The sequence below is a fragment of the Pristiophorus japonicus genome, chromosome 2 (genome assembly GCF_044704955.1).
Source record: "Pristiophorus japonicus isolate sPriJap1 chromosome 2, sPriJap1.hap1, whole genome shotgun sequence".
NCBI lineage: Eukaryota > Metazoa > Chordata > Chondrichthyes > Pristiophoridae > Pristiophorus > Pristiophorus japonicus.
The window spans coordinates 17665274-17685107 of NC_091978.1; the positions used below are offsets into that span (position 1 = coordinate 17665274).

At 43.7% G+C, this 19834-nt stretch overlaps 1 protein-coding gene across 3 annotated transcripts in view; it reads right to left on the reverse strand.

Annotated features, from left to right (window-relative positions):
* Positions 1-19834, reverse strand: part of LOC139236054 (dedicator of cytokinesis protein 2-like) — a 1544097-nt gene that overhangs the window by 1318018 nt on the left and 206245 nt on the right. For all 3 annotated transcript variants that reach the window (XM_070866795.1, XM_070866794.1, XM_070866796.1), the window contains 3 exons: positions 10840-10988; positions 8457-8592; positions 2405-2559 (listed from right to left, as the gene is read on the reverse strand). In XM_070866795.1, the coding sequence (XP_070722896.1) occupies positions 2405-2559; positions 8457-8592; positions 10840-10988 (440 nt within the window). The remainder of the gene's footprint in view (positions 1-2404; positions 2560-8456; positions 8593-10839; positions 10989-19834) is intronic.

The following is a 19834-nucleotide window of genomic DNA, read 5'->3' on the forward strand; positions in this document are numbered from 1 at the left end:
GTGATACACAATGTATCGCAATTGTGTGGGAGAGGCTCAATGGACCAGATAGTCTGTTCCTGTCTTTTGTTGTTCCTATGTTCATAATAGGCTCTCCAGAAAGACGATGGAAACCGTCAGTATTGATTCATTCAAATGCAAATTCGATAGATTTTGTCTAGAAAATAATATTTTGAGATACACTATATGATTAATTTGAGACATGACATGTGGTAAATACTTGGGAGGAACTCTGGACCGAAAAGAACATAAGAATTAGGAACAGGAGTAGGCCATCTAGCCCCTCGAGCCTGCTCCGCCACTCAATAAGATCATGGCTGATCTGGCCGTGGACTCAGCTCCACTTACTCGCCCGCTCCCCGTAACCCTTAATTTCCTTATTGGTTAAAAATCTATCTATCTGTGACTTGAATACATTCAATGAGCTAGCCTCAACTGCTTCCTTAAGCAGAGAATTCCACAGATTCACAACACTCTGGGAGAAGAAATTCCTTCTCAACTCGGTTTTAAATTGGCTCCCCCGTATTTTGAGGCTGTGCCCCCTAGTTCTAGTCTCCCCGACCAGTGGAAACAACCTCTCTGCCTCTATCTTGTCTATCCCTTTCATTATTTTAAATGTTTCTATAAGATCACCCCTCATCCTTCTGAACTCCAATGAGTAAAGACCCAGTCTACTCAATCTATCATCATAAGGTAAACCCCTCATCTCCGAAATCAGCCTAGTGAATCGTCTCTGTGCCTCCTCCAAAGCTAGTATATCCTTCCTTAAGTAAGGTGACCAAAACTGCACGCAGTACTCCAGGTGCGGCCTCACCAATACCTTATACAGTTGCAGCAGGACCTCCCTGCTTTTGTACTCCATCCCTCTCGCAATGAAGGCCAACATTCCATTCGCCTTCCTGATTACCTGCTGCACCTGCAAACTAACTTTTTGCGATTCATGCACAAGGACCCCCAGGTCCCTCTGCACCTCAGCATGTTGTAATTTCTCCCCATTCAAATAATATTATCTTTTACTGTTTTTTTTCCCAAGGTGGATGACCTCACACTTTCCGACATTGTATTCCATCTGCCAAACCTTAGCCCATTCGCTTAACCTATCTAAATCTCTTTGCAGCCTCTCTGTGTCCTCTACACAACCTGCTTTCCCACTAATCTTTGTGTCATCTGCAAATTTTGTTACACTACACTCTGTCACCTCTTCCAGGTCATCTATGTATATTGTAAACAGTTGTGATCCCGATCCCTGTGGCACACCACTAACCACCGATTTCCAACCCGAAAAGGACCCATTTATCCCAACTCTCTGCTTTCTGTTCGCCTGCCAATTCTCTATCCATGCTAATACATTTCCTCTGACTCCGCGTACCTTTATCTTCTGCAGTAACCTTTTGTGTGGCACCTTATCGAATGCCTTTCGGAAATCTAAATACACATCCACCGGTACACCTCTATCCACCATGCTCGTTATATCCTCAAAGAATTCAAGTAAATTAGTTAAACATGATTTCCCCTTCATGAATCCATGCTGTGTCTGCCTGATTGCACTATTCCTATCTAGATGTCCCGCTATTTCTTCCTTAATGATAGTTTCAAGCATTTTCCCCACTACAGATGTTAAACTAACCGGCCTATAGTTACCTGCCTTTTGCCTGCCCCCTTTTTTAAACAGAGGCGTTACATTAGCTGCTTTCCAATCCACTGGTACCTCCCCTGAGTCCAGAGAATTTTGGTAGATTATAATGACCTATGGTTCCCAAAGCTCTCCATCACTGTAGTCTTCCTCGTGTATTGTCTGGGTATGTTGTAGACTAATTCTTGGTGATTGATTGCTATGATTAATTGCTATATTTAACAACTCCATTATAGTTGTTTCATGTGACTACCAGGAGGAACTAGATGGACCTTGGTCTTTTTTCATCCAACAATCCTATGTTCCGAGGAAAAGCCTCCAATGTCTTTGATAAGGGGTAGACCATTTATGACAGAGATTAGGAGGAATTTTTTCATTCAGAGGGCTGTGAATCTTTGGAATTCTCTGCCTCAGAGAGCTGTGGAAGCTGGGACCTTGAATAAATTTAAGATAGAAATAAGAAAGTTTCTTAAACAATAAGGGGATAAGGGGTTATGGGGAGCGGGCAGGGAAGTGGAGCTGAGTTCATGATCAGCCATGATCTTATTGAATGGTGGAGCAGGCTCGAGGGGCCATATGGCCTACTCCTGTTCCTATTTCTTATGTTCTTCTGTAATATAGGTGTACAATATCAAGGCCCACAGATTGCTTCAAGAAGAATGCCCACCACCACCTTTCAGGTCAATTAGGGATGGTCAATAAAATGCCATCCTTGCCAACAAGTTCCACATCCCAGGGAATGAGGAAAAGAAACAAATTGTAAACTCTCACCTGATTATCTTCTGCTCGTGAGGGTCGTAAAGAGACATGAAGAGTTCTGCTTCTTCGCCAATTTTACAGACAAAATTGCGGACCCAAATGAAAAGAGCATGGGTGGGTGAAGAAGCCAAACGGACAAACCTGCTGTACTCGTTCTGATTCTGAAACTGAAAAAGGGTGGTAATTAAAATGGGCCGCATTAAAGGACTTCGCGTCGATTTCGCAAAATCAAGCACAACGGTGTCTTAAAGGGGCGCTGCACTGAAAACCAAAACAGTGTTGGGCAAATTATTTTCAGAGGGGAATCAAAGAGTTTTGTCGAAAAAAGAAAGACGTTTGTGCCTTTCATAATCTAAGGATGTCCCAGAGCGCTTTACAGAAAATTAAGTTATTTTGGAATGTAATCACAGTTGCAATGTAGGAAACGTGGCATTAATTTTCACACAGCAAGCTCCCACAAACAGTACCACCACCACCATTCACGACTGTAGAGCTCTGATCTGATCCGTTGATTGTGGGATCGCTTAGCTCTGTCTATATCATGCTGCTTCCACTGCTAAGCATGCATGTAGTCCTGTGCTGTAGCTTCCACAGGTTGGCACCTCATTTTTAGTTACACCTGTAGTTGCTGCTGGCATGCTCTTCTACACTCTTCATTTAACCAGGGTTGGTCCCCTGGCTTGATGATAATGATAGAGTGAGGAATATGCCGGGCTATGAGTTTACAGATCGTGGTGGATTACAATTCTGCTGCTGCTGATGGCCCTTAGCGCCTCATGGATACCCAGTTTTGAGCTGTTAGATCGGTTCTGAATCTATACCATTTAGCACGGCAGTAGTGTCACACAACACGATGGAGGGTGCCCTCAGTGTGAAGACGGAATTTTATTTCCACAAGGACTGTACGATGGGATTTGAACTCACGTCTCTGGATCATTAGTCCTGGCCTCTGGAATATTAGCCCATCAACATAACCACTATGCTACCAGGTGGTCAGTCATTTCCTGCTCCCCCACAGGCTGTGGATAACCCCGCCCTCCCCCCCAACCACATAGCCGAAAATCAGTGAAATCAGTAGAACTGTCGAAAACTTGTGCTTTTCTATGTTAATATCACTGATAAACACCCCATTAAATGATATGTCTTGTTGGAATAGGTACAACCGGAGTTTTAACAGCGTATTGACTGCTGAACAACTGTGCTGGCCCTGAAAAACTCATTTTATATGGGTCAAATTTCTCCCTTACGATAAAAATTACTAGATTTAAAACAAAAATATATATTGTTTTAAGTTTGCGCATGATATTTTAGCTGCTACCTTAAACCTATGGGAATATCCCAATCTTTATTTTGCTTTTGGTAATATTTGTTAAAAGTGCAGATAATCTGTGCTTTTTTATTTCCTGGTTTGCTCTCTGTGAGAATTCTTCAACATGATTGGCTGCTTAGACGGTTTGATGACATCACTGCCGCTCCACGCTGGGAATCCCCTTTTGTCAGCGCTACAATCAATCTCACGTCAAGCAAGCTTAAGTGCTCGCCATGTGGATCGCGAGATCTCTATGCTCAGCTTTCTTCGAGGTCAACAGCGATCTCTGTCGCTTCGTCGCTGACCGTAAATTATGGGCCCAATTATTCAAGACACACTCCAGGACAATGAAATGACCTAAGCTGACACTTTAGTATTGCGGGACGACTGCATTGTCACAGGTTCCGATGCTTGGGTGAGATGTTAAACCAAGGCCTCATCTGCCTCTTTGGGCAGCTGTAAGCTATTCTACAGCACCATTCAAAGAGGAGCAGGGAAGTTTTCCCAGTGTCCCAGCCAACATTGATTCCTCAACCAGCATCATAACACCACATAAACTGGTCATTTATCTCATTGCTCTCTGCAGTGACCTTGTTGTTTGAAAATTGCCTTCTGTGCTTGCCCAGAAATAAACACTTCATGAAACCGTTAATTGGCTGTGAAGCGCTTTGGGATATCCCGCGGATGGAAAATTCAAGCTCGTTCTTTTATTCTTTCCTATGACAAAAAAAAACAATCACATGCACATTTCAAGTAGAGAATTTCACTTGCCACTGTTGATGACAAAGAAAATATCAGAACTCATCAAATGTTTTTTGATGACTTTGATGCCTCTTTAAAGAGGAACCATTTTTTTTTAAATGACGGCATATTTATTTGAAAGTAAGGCCGGGGGGAGAAATCATGCTTGACAAATCTTCTAGCATTTTTTGAGGGTGTAGCTCGTAGAGTGGATAAGGGAGAACCAGTGGATGTGGTGTATTTGGACTTTCAAAAGGCTTTTGACAAGGTCCCACACAAGAGATTAGTGAGCAAAATTAAAGCACATGGTATTGGTCATGTCCAGCTGCATTTTTTAGAGAGATCCAGTTTACATCATCCATATTGACATGGATAGAGAACTGGTTGGCAGACAGGAAGCAAAGAGTAGGAATAAATGGGTCCTTTTCAGAATGGCAGGCAGTGACTAGTGGGGTGCCGCAAGGTTCAGTGCTGGGACCCCAGCTATTTACAATATACATTCATGATTTAGATGAAGGAATTGAATGTAATATCTCCAAGTTTGCAGATGACACTAAGCTGGGTGGCGGTGTGAGCTGTGAGGAGGATGCTAAGAGGCTGCAGGGTGACTTAGACAGGTTAGGTGAGTGGGCAAATGCGGATGCAATATAATGTAGATAAATGTTAGGTTATCCACTTTGGTGACAAAAACAGGAAGGCAGAATATTATCTGATTGGTGACAGATTATGAAAAGGGGAGGTGCAACGAGACCTGGGTGTCATGGTACATCAGTCATTGATAGTTAGCATGCCGATACAGCAGACGCTCAAGAAGGCAAATGGTATGTTGGCCTTCATAGCTAGGGGATTTGAGTATAGGAGCAGGGAGGTGTTACTGCAATTGTACAGGGCCTTGGTGAGGTCTCACCTTGAATATTGTGTACAGTTTTGGTATCCTAATCTGAGGAAGGACATTCTTGCTATTGAGGTAGTGCAGCGAAGGTTCACCAGACTGATTCTCGGGATGGCAGGACTGACATATGAAGAAAGACTGGATCGACTAGGCTTATATTCACTGGAATTTAGAAGAATGAGAGGGGATCTCATAGAAACATATAAAATTCTGATGGGATTGGACAGGTTAGATGCAAGAAGAATGTTCCCAATGTTGGGGAAGTCCAGAACCAGGGGTCACAGTCTAAGGATAAGGGGTAAGCCATTTAGGACCGAGATGAGGCGAAACCTCTTCACTCCGAGAATTATGAACCTGTGGAATTCTCTACCACAGAAAGCTGTTGAGGCCAGTTCGTTAGATATATTCAAAAGGGAGTTAGATATGGCCCTTATTGCTAAAGGGATCAAGGGGTATAGAGAGAAAGCAGGAATGGGGTACTGAAGTTGAATGATCAGTCATGATCATATTGAATGATGGTACAGGCTAGAAGGGCCGAATGGCTTACTCCTGCACCTATTTTCTATGTTTCTATGAAATTGATTATCGACCATTTTAAGACTAACATCGCCTGGGTGCTAATTTTAGCACCGGTGGTAGCGATATTGATTTTTAGCCCCCTAAGAATGGAGTGGAGCGCTAAGGGAAGCATTCCACACTTCTCTTTGGGTGCTTAGCCGTTAGTGCAACTGAAGTTCTGGTGCTATAATACTTGCAAGGTAATGCTTAAAGGGGAGGTCAGCTGGAGCACCTGAAAACGTTTTAAAAAATTGCAAGGGATCTAAATAAAACATTAACATAGAACAAAGGGAGTGAAGGGTTATGTGGAGTGGGCAGGAAAGTGGAGTTGAGGCCAAGATCAGCAATGATTTCATTGAATGGCGGAGCAGGCTCGAAGGGCCAAATGGCCTACTCCTGCTCTTAGTTCTTATGTTCTTATAAGAAAGATCGGAGAAAGTGAAATCTGTGCAAAAATAAATTAAATCAAATATCTAAAACTTACCTTATACACACATTCCTTTCATTAGCGCCCCACGACAGCTGTGAACGCCTGCTTTTTCTGGCATGATCAGCACCAGGCGGTAAACTAAGCAAAAACACTGAAGATGGTTTCCATGGCGCCGCCGCTAAAAACCTTATACAAGTTCGTGAGCGGCGCTATTTTCGCTGCGCCCAGGCGATAACTCTTTAGTGCCCTTCGCCAACGCCAACAGCTGGCATTAATCTATTTAATTTTTAGCCCAAGCTTCTTTACTGACTGACTCAGTCATATCCCGCTGCCATTTTTTTAGAGAGATCCAGTTTACATCATCGCTACTGAAGATGCAATTGTTCTCCTACCTCCAGTGCATTTTGGAAAGTAGCATCTCATAGCAGCAAGCTTCTATTGCAAGGCCTTCTACAGCATTCAAGCTAGTTACAAAACTTATACATTTATGTCGACTTGCAGAGCCTGATTGTAGGTGAGGACATTCTGGATGCCCTAACTATAATCTTCCAAAGGAATCTCGATTCGGGAACCATTCCTTTAGATTGGAAAACTGCGCATGTCGTACCGCTATTTAAGAAAGGTGAGAGAGGGAAACCAGGAAATTATAGACCAGTTAGCCTCTGTTGCTGAGAAATTACTAGAGTCTATAATTGAGGAGTGACTGAACACCTTGAAAGTTTTCAGCTGATCAGAGAGAGCCAGCATGGATTTTTGAAAAGGGGGTTATACATGACGAACCTAATTGAATTTCTTGAAGTGGTAACTAAAGTAGTGGACAGGGGATTATCTAGAGATGTTATTTATTCCAGAAGACATTTGATAAAGTTCTTCATAAGAGACTGTTTGCTAAAGTTGAAATCCATGGCATTGAAGGCAAATTATTGACCTGGTTTGGAAATTGGCTGAGCGGCAGGAGACAGAGAGTAGGGATAATGGACAGGTACTGTAAATGGCAGGATGTGACTGGTGGTGTCCCACAAGGATCTATGTTGGGGCCTCAACTACTCATTGCATTTATTAATGACTTAACGATGGGATAGAAAGCCACATATCGAAGTTTGCCGTTGACACAAAGATAGGCAACAGTGTAGGCAGTGTCGATGGAAGCATGAAATGACAAAGAGATATTAATAGATTAAGCAAATGGTCAAAATTGTGGCATTGTGGATTTCAACGTAGGCAAATGAGACGTCATCCACTTTGGACCTAAAAACGATAGACAGAGTACTTTCTAAATGGTGAAAAGCTAGAAACAGTGTAGGTCCAAAGAGACTTAGGGGTCCATGTACCAAGATCATTAAAGTGTCATGGATAGGTACAAAAAATAATCAAAAAGGCTAATGGAATGATGCCCTTTATATCTAGAGACTAAAATATAAGGGGGTAGAAGTTATGCTACAGCTATGCAAAGTCCTGGTTCGACTACACCTAGAGTACTGTGAGCAGTTCTGGGCACCACACCTTAAGGAGGATATATTGGTCTTGGAGGGAGTGCAGTGTAGGTTTACCAGAATGATACCTGGACTCCAAGGGTTAAATTACAAGGAGAGATTACACAAACTCGGATTGTATTCCCTGGAATTTAGATGGTTAAGGTCTAATTTGATCGAAGTTTTCAAGATATTAAGGGGAATTGATAGGGTAGATAGAGAGAAACAATTATCGCTGGTTGGGGAGTCTAGGACTAGGGGGCATAGTCTAAAGATTAGAGGCAGGTCTTTCAGGAATGAAATTAGGAAACACTTTTACATGCGAAGGGGTAGAAATTTGGAACTGGCTTCTGCAAATGGCAACTGATGTTAGGATCATTTCAAATCTGAGATTGATAGAATTTTGTTAACCAAAGGTTATCAAGGGATATGGGCCAAAGGCGGGTATTTGGAGTTTGGTCACAACTCAGCCATGTTCTCATTGGATGGCAGGAAAGGCTCAAGGGGCTGAATGGCCTCCTCCTGCTCCTATGTTCTTATTATTGCTGTGGATGAGTTGAACAGCCCAGTCATAGAATGCAAGGTGGCTGCCAAGGTGACCCTTCCCACAATGCACTGCAAGAAGGAGGAAAAACAACTGCACGTCAATATTGGCCTCTTACCGTCTCCTCTCTCATTAGTTCTGTGATGTGATGGGTGGCTTTCTTGTGCGCTTGGAATAGGCTGATGACACTTGTCTGGTCCGGATCAAGAATATTGCCGTTCTCATCTCGAACAACAAGATCTAATTCCAGCATCCTGCAATACAAGGAGACTAATGAACTAAGAAAGACATTTGTCAAAGTTAGTGACGCCAATGACAGCAGTTAGATGAGAGTGGACATGTTTTAAACTTGTTTTTGTAGCCGTAGACAACAAATTATCACCAGTTGGACAATCTAGTGCCATTAATAGTTCCACATATTGGCAGGAGATACTCAAAGTAGCAATAAGCATCCCTTGCCAAACCGAGCTATAGAGAAAAGGCCCTTCAGTCCATTCAATCTCAGGCTATACACAGATCGCCTTCAGATGCACTCTACCCAATGAAGAAGTAAATCTTTCTCTTCATCATCTGGCCAGGAATCTGGCAGATTCTGATAGAGTAGGTGGCAGAATCTGGTAGATCCTGCCCAATTTTTATTCCATTGATTTAGTATTCACATGTATTTTCCAGAAATGAAATTACATTGAGAATTGAGTAGGCATCCGGTATAATAGATCTCCCCACTCAATAACCACCACCACCACTCCATTCCCCACCTGACTTGTCCAGTCGATCACACTGCCAATATTTGTCCCAGCTGGAAATTCTAAACCCGATGGCAAGGAATAAAGATAGGAATGATCTGTTAGAACCCTCCAGTTCCTAAACATTTCCACAGCCCAGAACAAAGTTCAGGCTGACCCAGATCACTCAAAATTGTCGCTTCTAAAAATACATGTACCTAACTGTAATCTACATGGTTATCAGCTCCAACCAAGCTTTGGGTCTATATTTTAGGATTTTGTAAGGAATTGATAGATTTAGACAGTATATAGATTTTTTTTTCCACTGGTGGGGGGAGTCTAGGGCAAGGGGACATAATCTTAAAATCAGAGCCAGGCCATTCAGGATAGAAGTTAGGGAGCACTTCTTCACAGAAAGGGTGGTAAAGTGTGGAGCTCTCTCTTACAAAAAGCAGTAGATGGTGTCGCAATTAATCATTTCACATTTGAGATTGATAGATTTTGGCTAGCCAAGGGTATAAAGGGATATGGAGCCAAGGCAGGTGGATGGAGTTACGATACAGAATGGCAGAACAGGCTTGGTTGGCCTACTCCTGTTCATATAGCAGTTTGGTACAACTGAGTGGATTGCTCGATCACTTCAGAGGGCAAGAGTTAACCACATTGGAGTGGGACTAGAGTCACAAAAAGGCCACTGGATAAAGACAGCGGGTTTCCTTCCTTACATTAGTGAGATAATTGGTTGATACGACAATCCGACAGCTTCCTGGTCACTATTACTGATCCCAGTTATTTAGTTCCAGATGTTTTAAACTGAATTCAAATTATCACATGGGTGGGATTTCAACTGATTAAGTGAATGGGCAAAACTGTGGCAAATGATTTCATCCGCTTTGTACCTAAAATGGTGAAAGGCTAAAAACAGTGGAGGTCCAAAAAGACTTGGGAGTCCAGGTACATACTCCAATAAAGTGTCATGAACAGGTACAGCAAATAATCAAAAGGCTAATGGGATGCTGGCCGTTATATCTAGAGGACTAGAGTACAAGGGGGTAGAAGTTATGCTGCAGCTGTACAACGCTCTGGTTAGACCACAGCTGGAGTACTGTGAGCAGTTCTGGGCACCACACCTTAGGAAGGATTGGATGAAGGATAAGTTTACCAGAATGATTCCTGGACTTCAAGGATTAAGTTACGAGGAGCGATTACACAAACTAGGGTTGTATTCCCTAGAATTTAGAAGGTTAAAGGGATGATCTAATCGCAGTTTTTCAAAATATTAAGGGGAACAGATAGGGTAGATAGAGAGAAACTATTTCTGTTGGTTGGGAATTCTAAGATTAGGGGGCATAGTATAAAAATTAGAGCTAGATCTTTCAGGAATGATGTTAGGAAATTTCTTCTGCACACAAACATTGGTAGAAGTTTGGAACTCTCTTCCACAAACGGCAATTGATGCTAGACCAATTGATAATTATAAATCGGAGATTGATAGCTTTCTGTTAACCAAAGGTATTAAGGGATATGGGGGAAAGGCAGGTATATGGAAGTAGGTCGGAGGTCAACCATGATCTCGTTGAATGGCGGAATAGGCTCGAGGGCCTGAATGGCCTGTTCCTATGTTCCTAACTCACGTTTTACAGAATTCTTTGTCGAGGTCTCGGGTACGAGTCCAGCAACGTACCACAACACTACCGTACCCTTAAAGGTGACCTCAACTCACACCAATGCATCAGACAAGCTGTAGCCGCGAGAATACAGAGACGTCAAACATACTTGTTGCCAAAGTCAATTTTTGTGGTGACTTCTTGCTTCAGTTCCTTCAGCTCATCCTGTGGCAGGGTTCCTGACAGAAGTTGAGACCGCCTTTCCATCAAGTCGCACATCATCGAGGTAACCTGCCGAAACTTGGAAATCTGAGCAGTCTGAAATAAGTCAAAACAAAACAAAAAGTTAACAGACGTCTTTGAGACTTGGGATCCTGATCGGCACGCGTGCTGTGCAGAGAAAGTACAGTAATGAGGGCATTGCTGTCTTGAATTTTTGCAAGCCACAATCACTAGAGGGGTAGAATTTTAACTTTGTTAAACTTGTATCGAACCTTGGTGAGACCGCACTTGAAGTACTGCTTACAGTTCTGGTTGCCAGATTATAAAAAGGTAATAGAGGGTGCAAAGAGATTTACAGAACTGCAAGGTTATACCTATCAGGAAAGATTGAACAGGCTGGGTCTCTTTTCTCTTGAAAAGAGAAAGTTTAGGAGTGACCTAATAGAGGTCTTTAAAATTATGAAAGATTTTAATAGAGTAGACACAGAAAGAATGCTTCCACTTATCGAGAAGGCCATCAATATAAGAAATCAAATAGGGAATTCAGAAGAAATTTCTTTACCCAGAGAATGGTATCTTAAATTTGTTCCTGGGAATCATTGGCAAGGCCAGTATTTATTGCCCATCCCTAACTGCCCTGGAGAAGGTGGTGGTGAGCCACCATTTCAGAGGGCAGTTAAGAGCCAACCACATTGCTGTGGGCCTGGAGTCACATGTAGGCCCAGACCAGGTAAGGACAGCAGATTTCCTTCCCTAAAGGACATTAGTGAACCAGCTGGGTTTTTATGACAATTCAGTAGTTTGATGGTCACCATTACTGATACTAGCTTTTCATTCCAGATTTATTTAATTAACTGAATTTAAATTCCCCAGCTGCTGTGGTGGGATTTGAACTCATGTCTCCAGATTACTAGTCCAGTAACATAACCACGATACTACTGTGCAGAAGGGAATAGAGGGTTATGTTGATAGAGTTAGATGAGAAAGGATGGCAGGACGCTCATGTGGAGCATAAATGACAGCATGGACAGGTTGGGCCAAATAGCCTGTTTCTGTGCTGTATGTCCGATGTAATCCTTTTTAATAAACAGACTTGTAACAAAACCAGAAAGTGCTTTAAATACACCGCAGGTACATAGGGTAAGGTGGGGGGGGTTTCTAATCCTTCAACAGAACTGAAAACCGAAAGATCATTTCGATAACGAAGGATTCAAGAATGACGATGGCATACATTGCCCGCTTTCCTCAGGGCCCTGATCATTTCCACTTGTTTTATGCTGGTTATTATGTTACAAAGCCTTGGAGAGGGTGCGGAGGAGCTTTATTCGAATGATAGCGGGAACTTCGGTTATGCGGAGAGGAATTTCTAAAGGGAAATTGGATATATCCTTGAAAATGAAGAATTTGCAGGCCACAGGGAAAGAAAGAAGTGCATTTATATAGCGCCTTTCACGACCACCAGACGTCTCAAAGCACTTTACAGCCAATTAAGAACTTTTGAAGTGTAGTCACTGTTGTAATGTGGGAAACGCGGCAGCCAACTTGCGCACAGCAAATTCCCACAAACAACAATGTGATAATGACCAGATAATCTGTTTTTGTTACATTGATTGAGGGATAAACATTGGCCCCAGGACACCAGGGAGAGTGGGACCCATTGGCTCCCCCTTTCAAAGGGCCGGCATAGCCACAATGGGCCGAATGGCCTCCTTCTGTGCTGTAAGCTTCTGTTTATAATGAGACTCTGTGACGTTCAAAGGGACAGAACAAGGTAGCAGAACAATTCACGGTGCATTACATGCGATAATGCTCCTGTCACAATAAAACAGTACATCTCTGGACCGACCGAGAGCAACAGCACCCGGAGATCTGCTAGTTCTCATTTGAATATTTCTTTCCGCAAAAGTGAATTAAGAAATGCAGATCAAATTGCATTAATGCCACCTCATTAAAAAGAAAGTCAGCATTGCAAATTGCCTCAAGAAATCTCTTCTCAGAATGACTGAGAGGCAAAAGTTATAATTAAGCTCTTAGCACTAATTAAGCTGGTATTCATGCCTCGGTATATCATTCTGCTGTAATTGGTTATTACAGAAAAGGGCAGCTGCAGTCTCTGAAACATCTCTCTCTACTAATTCTCACATTACATACTTAATTGGCTTTTTTGTAAAGAAGCACTTGAGGGGTTATGAATATCCTTATTTTTGGGGGAAAAAAAGCTTCCCTTTTTGCCCTGCCGATGATTTATTGAAGGCACGCAAGGAAGAAAGTGATGATGTGAAGTGATAAAAACTCAATGGCCTTGAACAGCTCACTGCAGGAGAGCCATTATTGCTTGCGTTCATTGACGGTGCTACATTATCTGATGTCGCCCGATTGCGTGGTTAGCCTGTTCAAGATGACGGATTTTTTTTTTCTTCCTCAGTATAATCTTTGAAGATTATTTCTTCAGCTTGAGAATCCACTCGATTGGTCATTTTTTGAACCAACCAATCGTTTCGCTAGCTTTTGTGGGTCATTTATCTGACCGATCCTGGTTAATAGCATTTTGTGAAGCCGTGAAAATCCTGTCCCTTTTAGGGCTAAAATTCCATTGGGCAGCACATCTTGGCATCAGTTTGGCGGAGAGACTATGAGAAGCTGGGGTTGCTCTCCTGAAAGCAAGGAGATTTGACAGAGGCATTCACAATCTTGAAGGGTTTTTGATAAGAGTAAATAAAGAGAAACTGTTTTCTGCTGACAGGAGGGTCGGTAACCAGAGGACACAGATTTAATTGGCAAAAGAACCAGAGGTGAGATGAGGAGAATTCTTTTTTATACAGCGAGTTATTACGATCCGGAATGCACTGCCTGAAAGAGTGGTGGAAACAAATTCAATAGCGACTTTCAAAAAGGAATTGGATAAATACTTGAAGGGGAAAAAATTGCCGGGCTATGGGGAAAGAGCAAGTTAGATAGCTCTTCCAAAGAACCAGCGCAGGCACGATGGGCCAAACGGCCTCCTTCTGTGTTGTAAGCTGCTATGATTCTAGGTGCATCTGCCCTGGATCACTCCCACTGATCCCATGGGTCAGGGAGAGGTCCTTTAATCATCAGGGGCAACTGCCATTGCTATAGATTTTGTTTAGTTTGTCAGCTGTGGCTCAGTGGGTAGCACTCTCACCTCTGAGTTAGAAGGTTGTGGGTTCAAATTCTACTTGAGCACAAAAAGAATCCAGGCTGATACTACTGCATTGCCGGAGGTGCTGTCTTTCTGGTGAGACATTAAACTGAAGCCCTGTCTGCTCTCGCAAGTGGACGTAAAAGATCCCATGGCATTATTTTGAAGAAGAACAGGGGAGTTATCCCCAGTGTCCTGGCCAATATTTATCCCTCAATCAACATTAACAAAAACAGATTATCTGGTCATTATCACATTGCTGTTTGTGGGAGCTTGCTGTGCGCAAGTTGACTGCCACATTTCCTACATTACAACAGTGACTACACTCCAAAAGTACTTTGTTGTCTGTAAAGCGCTTTGAGATGTCCGATGGTCATGAAAGGCGCTATATAAATCGTTTCTTTCTTTTTTTTAGTTGCCCTCTTATAAAGAATTTCCTCAAAGAATTGTATCAGGTTGCCAAGCATGATCTTCCTTTCTGAAATGGAGTTAGGCTGCTTCTAATTATTTTTGCTTCATCTGTCTGATCAAAACCCCTCTCCCCCGCCCCACCCCGATCTGGTCACATGACTTGACCCATAGTACTCATCTTGCATGATTGGAAACCCATGAAAAAAAAAACGAGTATTTTCTACTAAGACAATGGCCATTTCACAATTTGCCTGAGGCTTCGGAAAGCTAAATAGTCACAAGATGAAAATTGACATAATTGGATGATTGGATTAAAGGTTGGGACTGGTGAGGCAAAAGCCTGTTCAGTTCCACAGCTATAAGCGGACTCCTCTTAAACTAATTTGACACAGCCTCAATTTAGTTATAAATGGGAATCACAAAACGTTAATTCGCCGCTAATTGAGATTCGCACTCTGCAAGGCCGCAAGGACCTCGGGTGGAGGAACTCAAATTGACGCATGTATCGGAGTTCAGACATACTGCATTATTTTGAAGAAGAACAGGGGAGTTATCCCCAGTGTCCTGGCCAATATTTATCCCTCAATCAACATAACAAAAGCAGAGCAAAGGATGCTTTCCCCCGTCTCTGGCCATTGCTACACTTCATCAGTATTTGATGCTGACACCGGCCCATTAATATGCTGGTCCAGCATGGCTCCTCAAATTCTGGCTGCACTTCAGTCCCACGCTCCTGATCTTTGTGCACCCTGTGCAGAGGGGAGCGGACAGGTCGGAGGGCCTCCTCGTAGGACTGCTCCTGGGCATGGCCAAGGGGGCCATCAGCCAGTCCAGGCGGTTGAGGGGGTCGTTCAGCCCGACTGCCTGCCTCTCTTCCGCGGTTACATCCGAGCCAGGGTGTCCCTGGAGATGGAGCACGCGGTGTCCACCGGTACGCTCACGGCCTTCCGCGAGAGGTGGGCACCGGAGGGACTGAAGTGCATCATTTCAACAGGGAACAAAATTGTAATTTGATTTGATTTGACAAAGGTTCCCTTAATGTTCAATTGTTAATTTATGGTTTTTGGTGCCCTCAAAAAAAAAGTAGCACTTGATTGAAAGTTACTTTAAAATAGTTGTAGCTTTTCAGGCTGAATTTTATATAGCTAAGTCTCTTTAACTATGAATAACGAGCCACCTGTACAGATGTCACCCTTCAAGCAGCATCCATTTCGTGACACAGTTAAAAATGTGATTGCACTAGACAGGGTACAGAGGAGATTTATGACAATGTTTCCAGGACTGGAGAAGTTCAGCTGTGAGCAAAGGTTGGATCAGCTGGGGTTGTTTTCTTGGGAACAGAGGAGGCTGAGGGAGACTTGATTGAGGTATTTAAAATTATGGGGGGGCTCAGATAGAGTGGATAAAAGAAAAAAAGAAAAGAAAGACTTGCATTTATATAGCGTCTTTCACGACCACCAGATGTCTCAAAGCGCTTTACAGCCAATGAAGTACTTTTGATGTGTTGTCACTGTTGTAATGTGGGCAGTCAATTTGCACACAGCAAGCTCCCACAAACAGAAATGTGATAAGGAGCAGATCACCTGTTTTAGTGTTGTTGGTTGAGGGATAATTATTGGCCAGAACACTGGGGATAACTCCCTGCTCTTTTTCGAAATATGCCATGGGATCTTTTACATACACCTGAGAGAGCAAATGGTTTAACGGCTCATCCTAAAGACAGCACCTCCGGTAGTGGAGAGGAAGGACTTATTTCCCTTAGAGGAGAGGTCAACAACCAGGGGACATAGATTTAACGTAAACAGTAGAAGGATTAGAGGGCAGTTAACATGAACTTCTTTCACCCAGAGGATGGTGGGAGTCTGGAGCTCACTGCCTGAAAGGGTTGCCGAGGCAGAAACCCTCAACGCATTGAAATGCTGTAACCCACAGGGCTATGGACCAAGAGCTGGAAAGTGGGATTAGGCTGGATAGCTCTTTGTCAGCCGGCACAGACACGATGAGCTGATTGGCCGCTTTCTGTGCTGTATATTTCTAGGATTCTATGAACTGGAGGAAGATGGAGCAGTGTGGGAGGAGGGTGAAGAGGAACACTATCCATTTCCACGTAGAGACAGCAGATGATGGGCCAAGTCCCAAAGGACAGGATGTCACCAAGGTTTACAAGAGTAGGATTTGGTGTGAGGACATTTCACGGAGCAGCGGTTAGTCATGGTATTTCTGGTTTTTTTTAAAGGCCTGTTGTTTGTTGCTGTTGCTGTAAGCAAACACAGTTGACAGGGAAACTACAGGAAACAAAGTACGCACCAACTATGAAGTTTCACAACATTCATATTCTGGCTGCTCTCGTTTTTTCTGGATAACCCCAGCCCCCGCACTTCAAAAGCAATTCATTCTGTGAAGCACTTTGAGATGTTTCAGTGATGTGATAAGGGAATAAATAAATTGAAATACCTTATTTATCCTTAACGACAATGGAAAGAGAGATAATACGTGACCGAGAACAAATACAAAGAAACATTAAACAGGAAGCAAGAGCAAAACAATTTAAAAATGTTAAAACATATTGTGACGAGTTAACAGAGTCTGAGACGGTCCTACAACGGACTAATATTTTACATGTCATTTATAATCCCTTCTCTGGCCTTGCAGGAATGTAGCACAGAGAATGTTTTGGGGCATTCTTGGGCATCGCTGGCAAGGCCAGCATTTATTGCCCATCCCGAATTGCCTTGGTGAACCACCTTCTTGATCCGCTGCAGTCCGTGTGGTGAAGGTATTCCCAAAGTGCTGTTAGGGAGAGAGTTCCAGGATTTTGACCCAGCGACGATGAAGGAACGGGCAATATATTTCCAAGTCAGGATGGTGTGTGACTTGGAAGGGAACTTGGAGCTGGTGGTGCTCCCATGTGCCTGCTTCCCTTGTCTTTCGAGGTGGTAGAGGTCGCGGGTTTGGGAGATGTTGAAAAAGCCTTGGCGAGTTGCTGCAGTGCAACTTGTGGATGGTACACACTGCAACCACAGTGCGCCGGTGGTGGAGGGAGTGAATGTTGAAGGTGGTGGATGGGGTGCCGATCAAGTGGGCTGCTGTGCCCTGGATGGTGTCGAGCTTCTTGAGTGTTGTTGGAGTTGCACTCACCCAGGAAAGTACTCTATCACACTCCGAGAGACAAGTGCTTTGTAGATGGTGGAAAGTGAGTCAGGAGGTAAGACACTCGCTGCAGAATACTGTAAGGTTTACACATTTCATGATCAAGGCACAGCAAGAGGCCATGGGCTAAAATGCTTTAAAGAAAACCTGTGGGATTGTTGGCGGGAGAAAGAATGCCAGACCGGGGCAGGTGGTGACTTTTAACTGATTAATGCAAATTCTGCAGTCAGGAGCGAGACCTGATTAACATCGAGACAAAGAGTTTTGATATAATTAAGCAGAGGAGCCCATGGATTCATTGGCCGGAGGGGAAAAACCAGTTCCCTATGAAAACTACAAGTCTGCAAAAACCCAGGACAACAAAGGATCCCACAATGCGTGCATTTTTGGACAACGGGGCACAAAAGATAAGGAGTTATCTTTGCCCTGTCGATTCCGTGTGCGAATTGTGGCCATCTAAACAGATCCAGGCCCATCATCACAGCCATCGAGACTCATCCAGATGCATTAACTAAAAGCAGCCCAGTAGGAGATGTATATAATCAAATGGATATATATCTAAGAGCTGAGAACAAGAACTCGGAACAACAGGAAGAAGGAAGAAAAAACAGCTCAGGGGAACCGGTGAAAGAAACACCTCAGAACAGCAGGAAAAAGGAACAACGACCATGAAACAAGCAGCCGGTCCCAACACCTTCACTAGCTCGACAACAGCAGCAACTGGCTGGATGGGTGATTGTATGTCTTCGATCAATCTCTAAGAAGTCTGGCTCTGTAATTTTTAGTTGTTTTTGTGTAATAAACTAACAGTTGGGTTTATGCCGAAACTTTGCGTTACGTGGAGTCCTTCATGTTATTCCCGAGGTCTATGAATCAAAGTAGAGTGGGAAACGAACACCATACAGTACCCAGCCTCTGACCTGCTCTAGTAGCCACGGCATTTATGTAGCTGGACTTCACGCTCTCTGTAACCCTGCGATCCACTGTCCCCACGCCCCCCATGATCTCTCTGTCGTACTCCGAGGCCCAAGCCAGCCAGCCCCAATATCACCTTGCTCAGTACCTGTACCATCCAATTTAACGTGACCCCTCGTCCGGAAAAATCCCTTATCCAGAACAGGCCAGGTCCCGAGGGTTCCGGATAAGGGAGGATCAACCTGCACTGAATTAAATATTGGAAAGTTATGAAGGGGATTCATGAGGTTGATCCGAGCCAACAATTCACTGTGATAAAAGTTTAGACACTCAAGTTAAAGGTAAGGAAGTTGGAAGCAGGAAAGGAAGTCAGACACTATTCATCCTAAAGGGTATTAGTGTTGTGGAATAAGCTACCAAGGAAGCCATTAAAGTACAGGTACAACGGCTCAAATCCGGCAATCTCGGGACTGAGGCCGTGCCGGTTTTCGTATTTTTCCTGCTTTTAAGTCGGACATTGAAATGGCTTAGCATAACCAAAGCGTGTGAGTCAGGTCAAGTCAGGCCGGGTCGAGGGGAGTACATGGGTCAGGTCAGGCATGGTCGCACATGACTCAGGTCAGGTCGGGCCGGGTCGAGGGGAGCACATGGGTCAGGTCAGGCCAGGTCGCATGTGACTCAGGTCAGGTCGGGCCAGGTCGCATGTGACTCAGGTCAGGCCGGGCTGGGTTGAGGGGAGCACTTGGGTCAGGTCGGGTCAGGTCGCATGTGACTCAGGTCAGGTCGGGCTGGGTCGGGTCAAGGATCATTCAGCAAGGCTCGGACAATGATTCTGGATTCCGGACTACTCAATCTGAAAAGCGCTTTTCTCAAAAATGTCCGGTTTTTGGACAATCCTGCTTTTCGGAACTCCGGATTCGAGATGTTGTACCTGTATACAGTTAAAGAGGCAACTGATTCTGGGGTGGAAAGAAATTGAGGGCTGTAACAATACTTGCATTTATATATCACCTTTCACGTGGGAAAACATCACACGGTGCTTTAGAGAAGAGCAATAAGACAAAGGGCTCAATTTTCTCCAAAGCTGATTTTTGGCATACTTGAAGAGTTACGCCTGTTTATTTGGGGCCCAACTACGTCAAAAAAAAAATCAGCCAACTTTCCCCGTTTGAATTGTTGATTTTGGCGCCGCCTAGCCTGTCCTTTAGCTTTGGGGGTGGAGCCGAACATCTGCGCCAAAAAGATCGGGTTGCCAGGGTAACGAGGGACACACTGCGGGCTGAGGCTGGAAAGTGAAACGTACAAC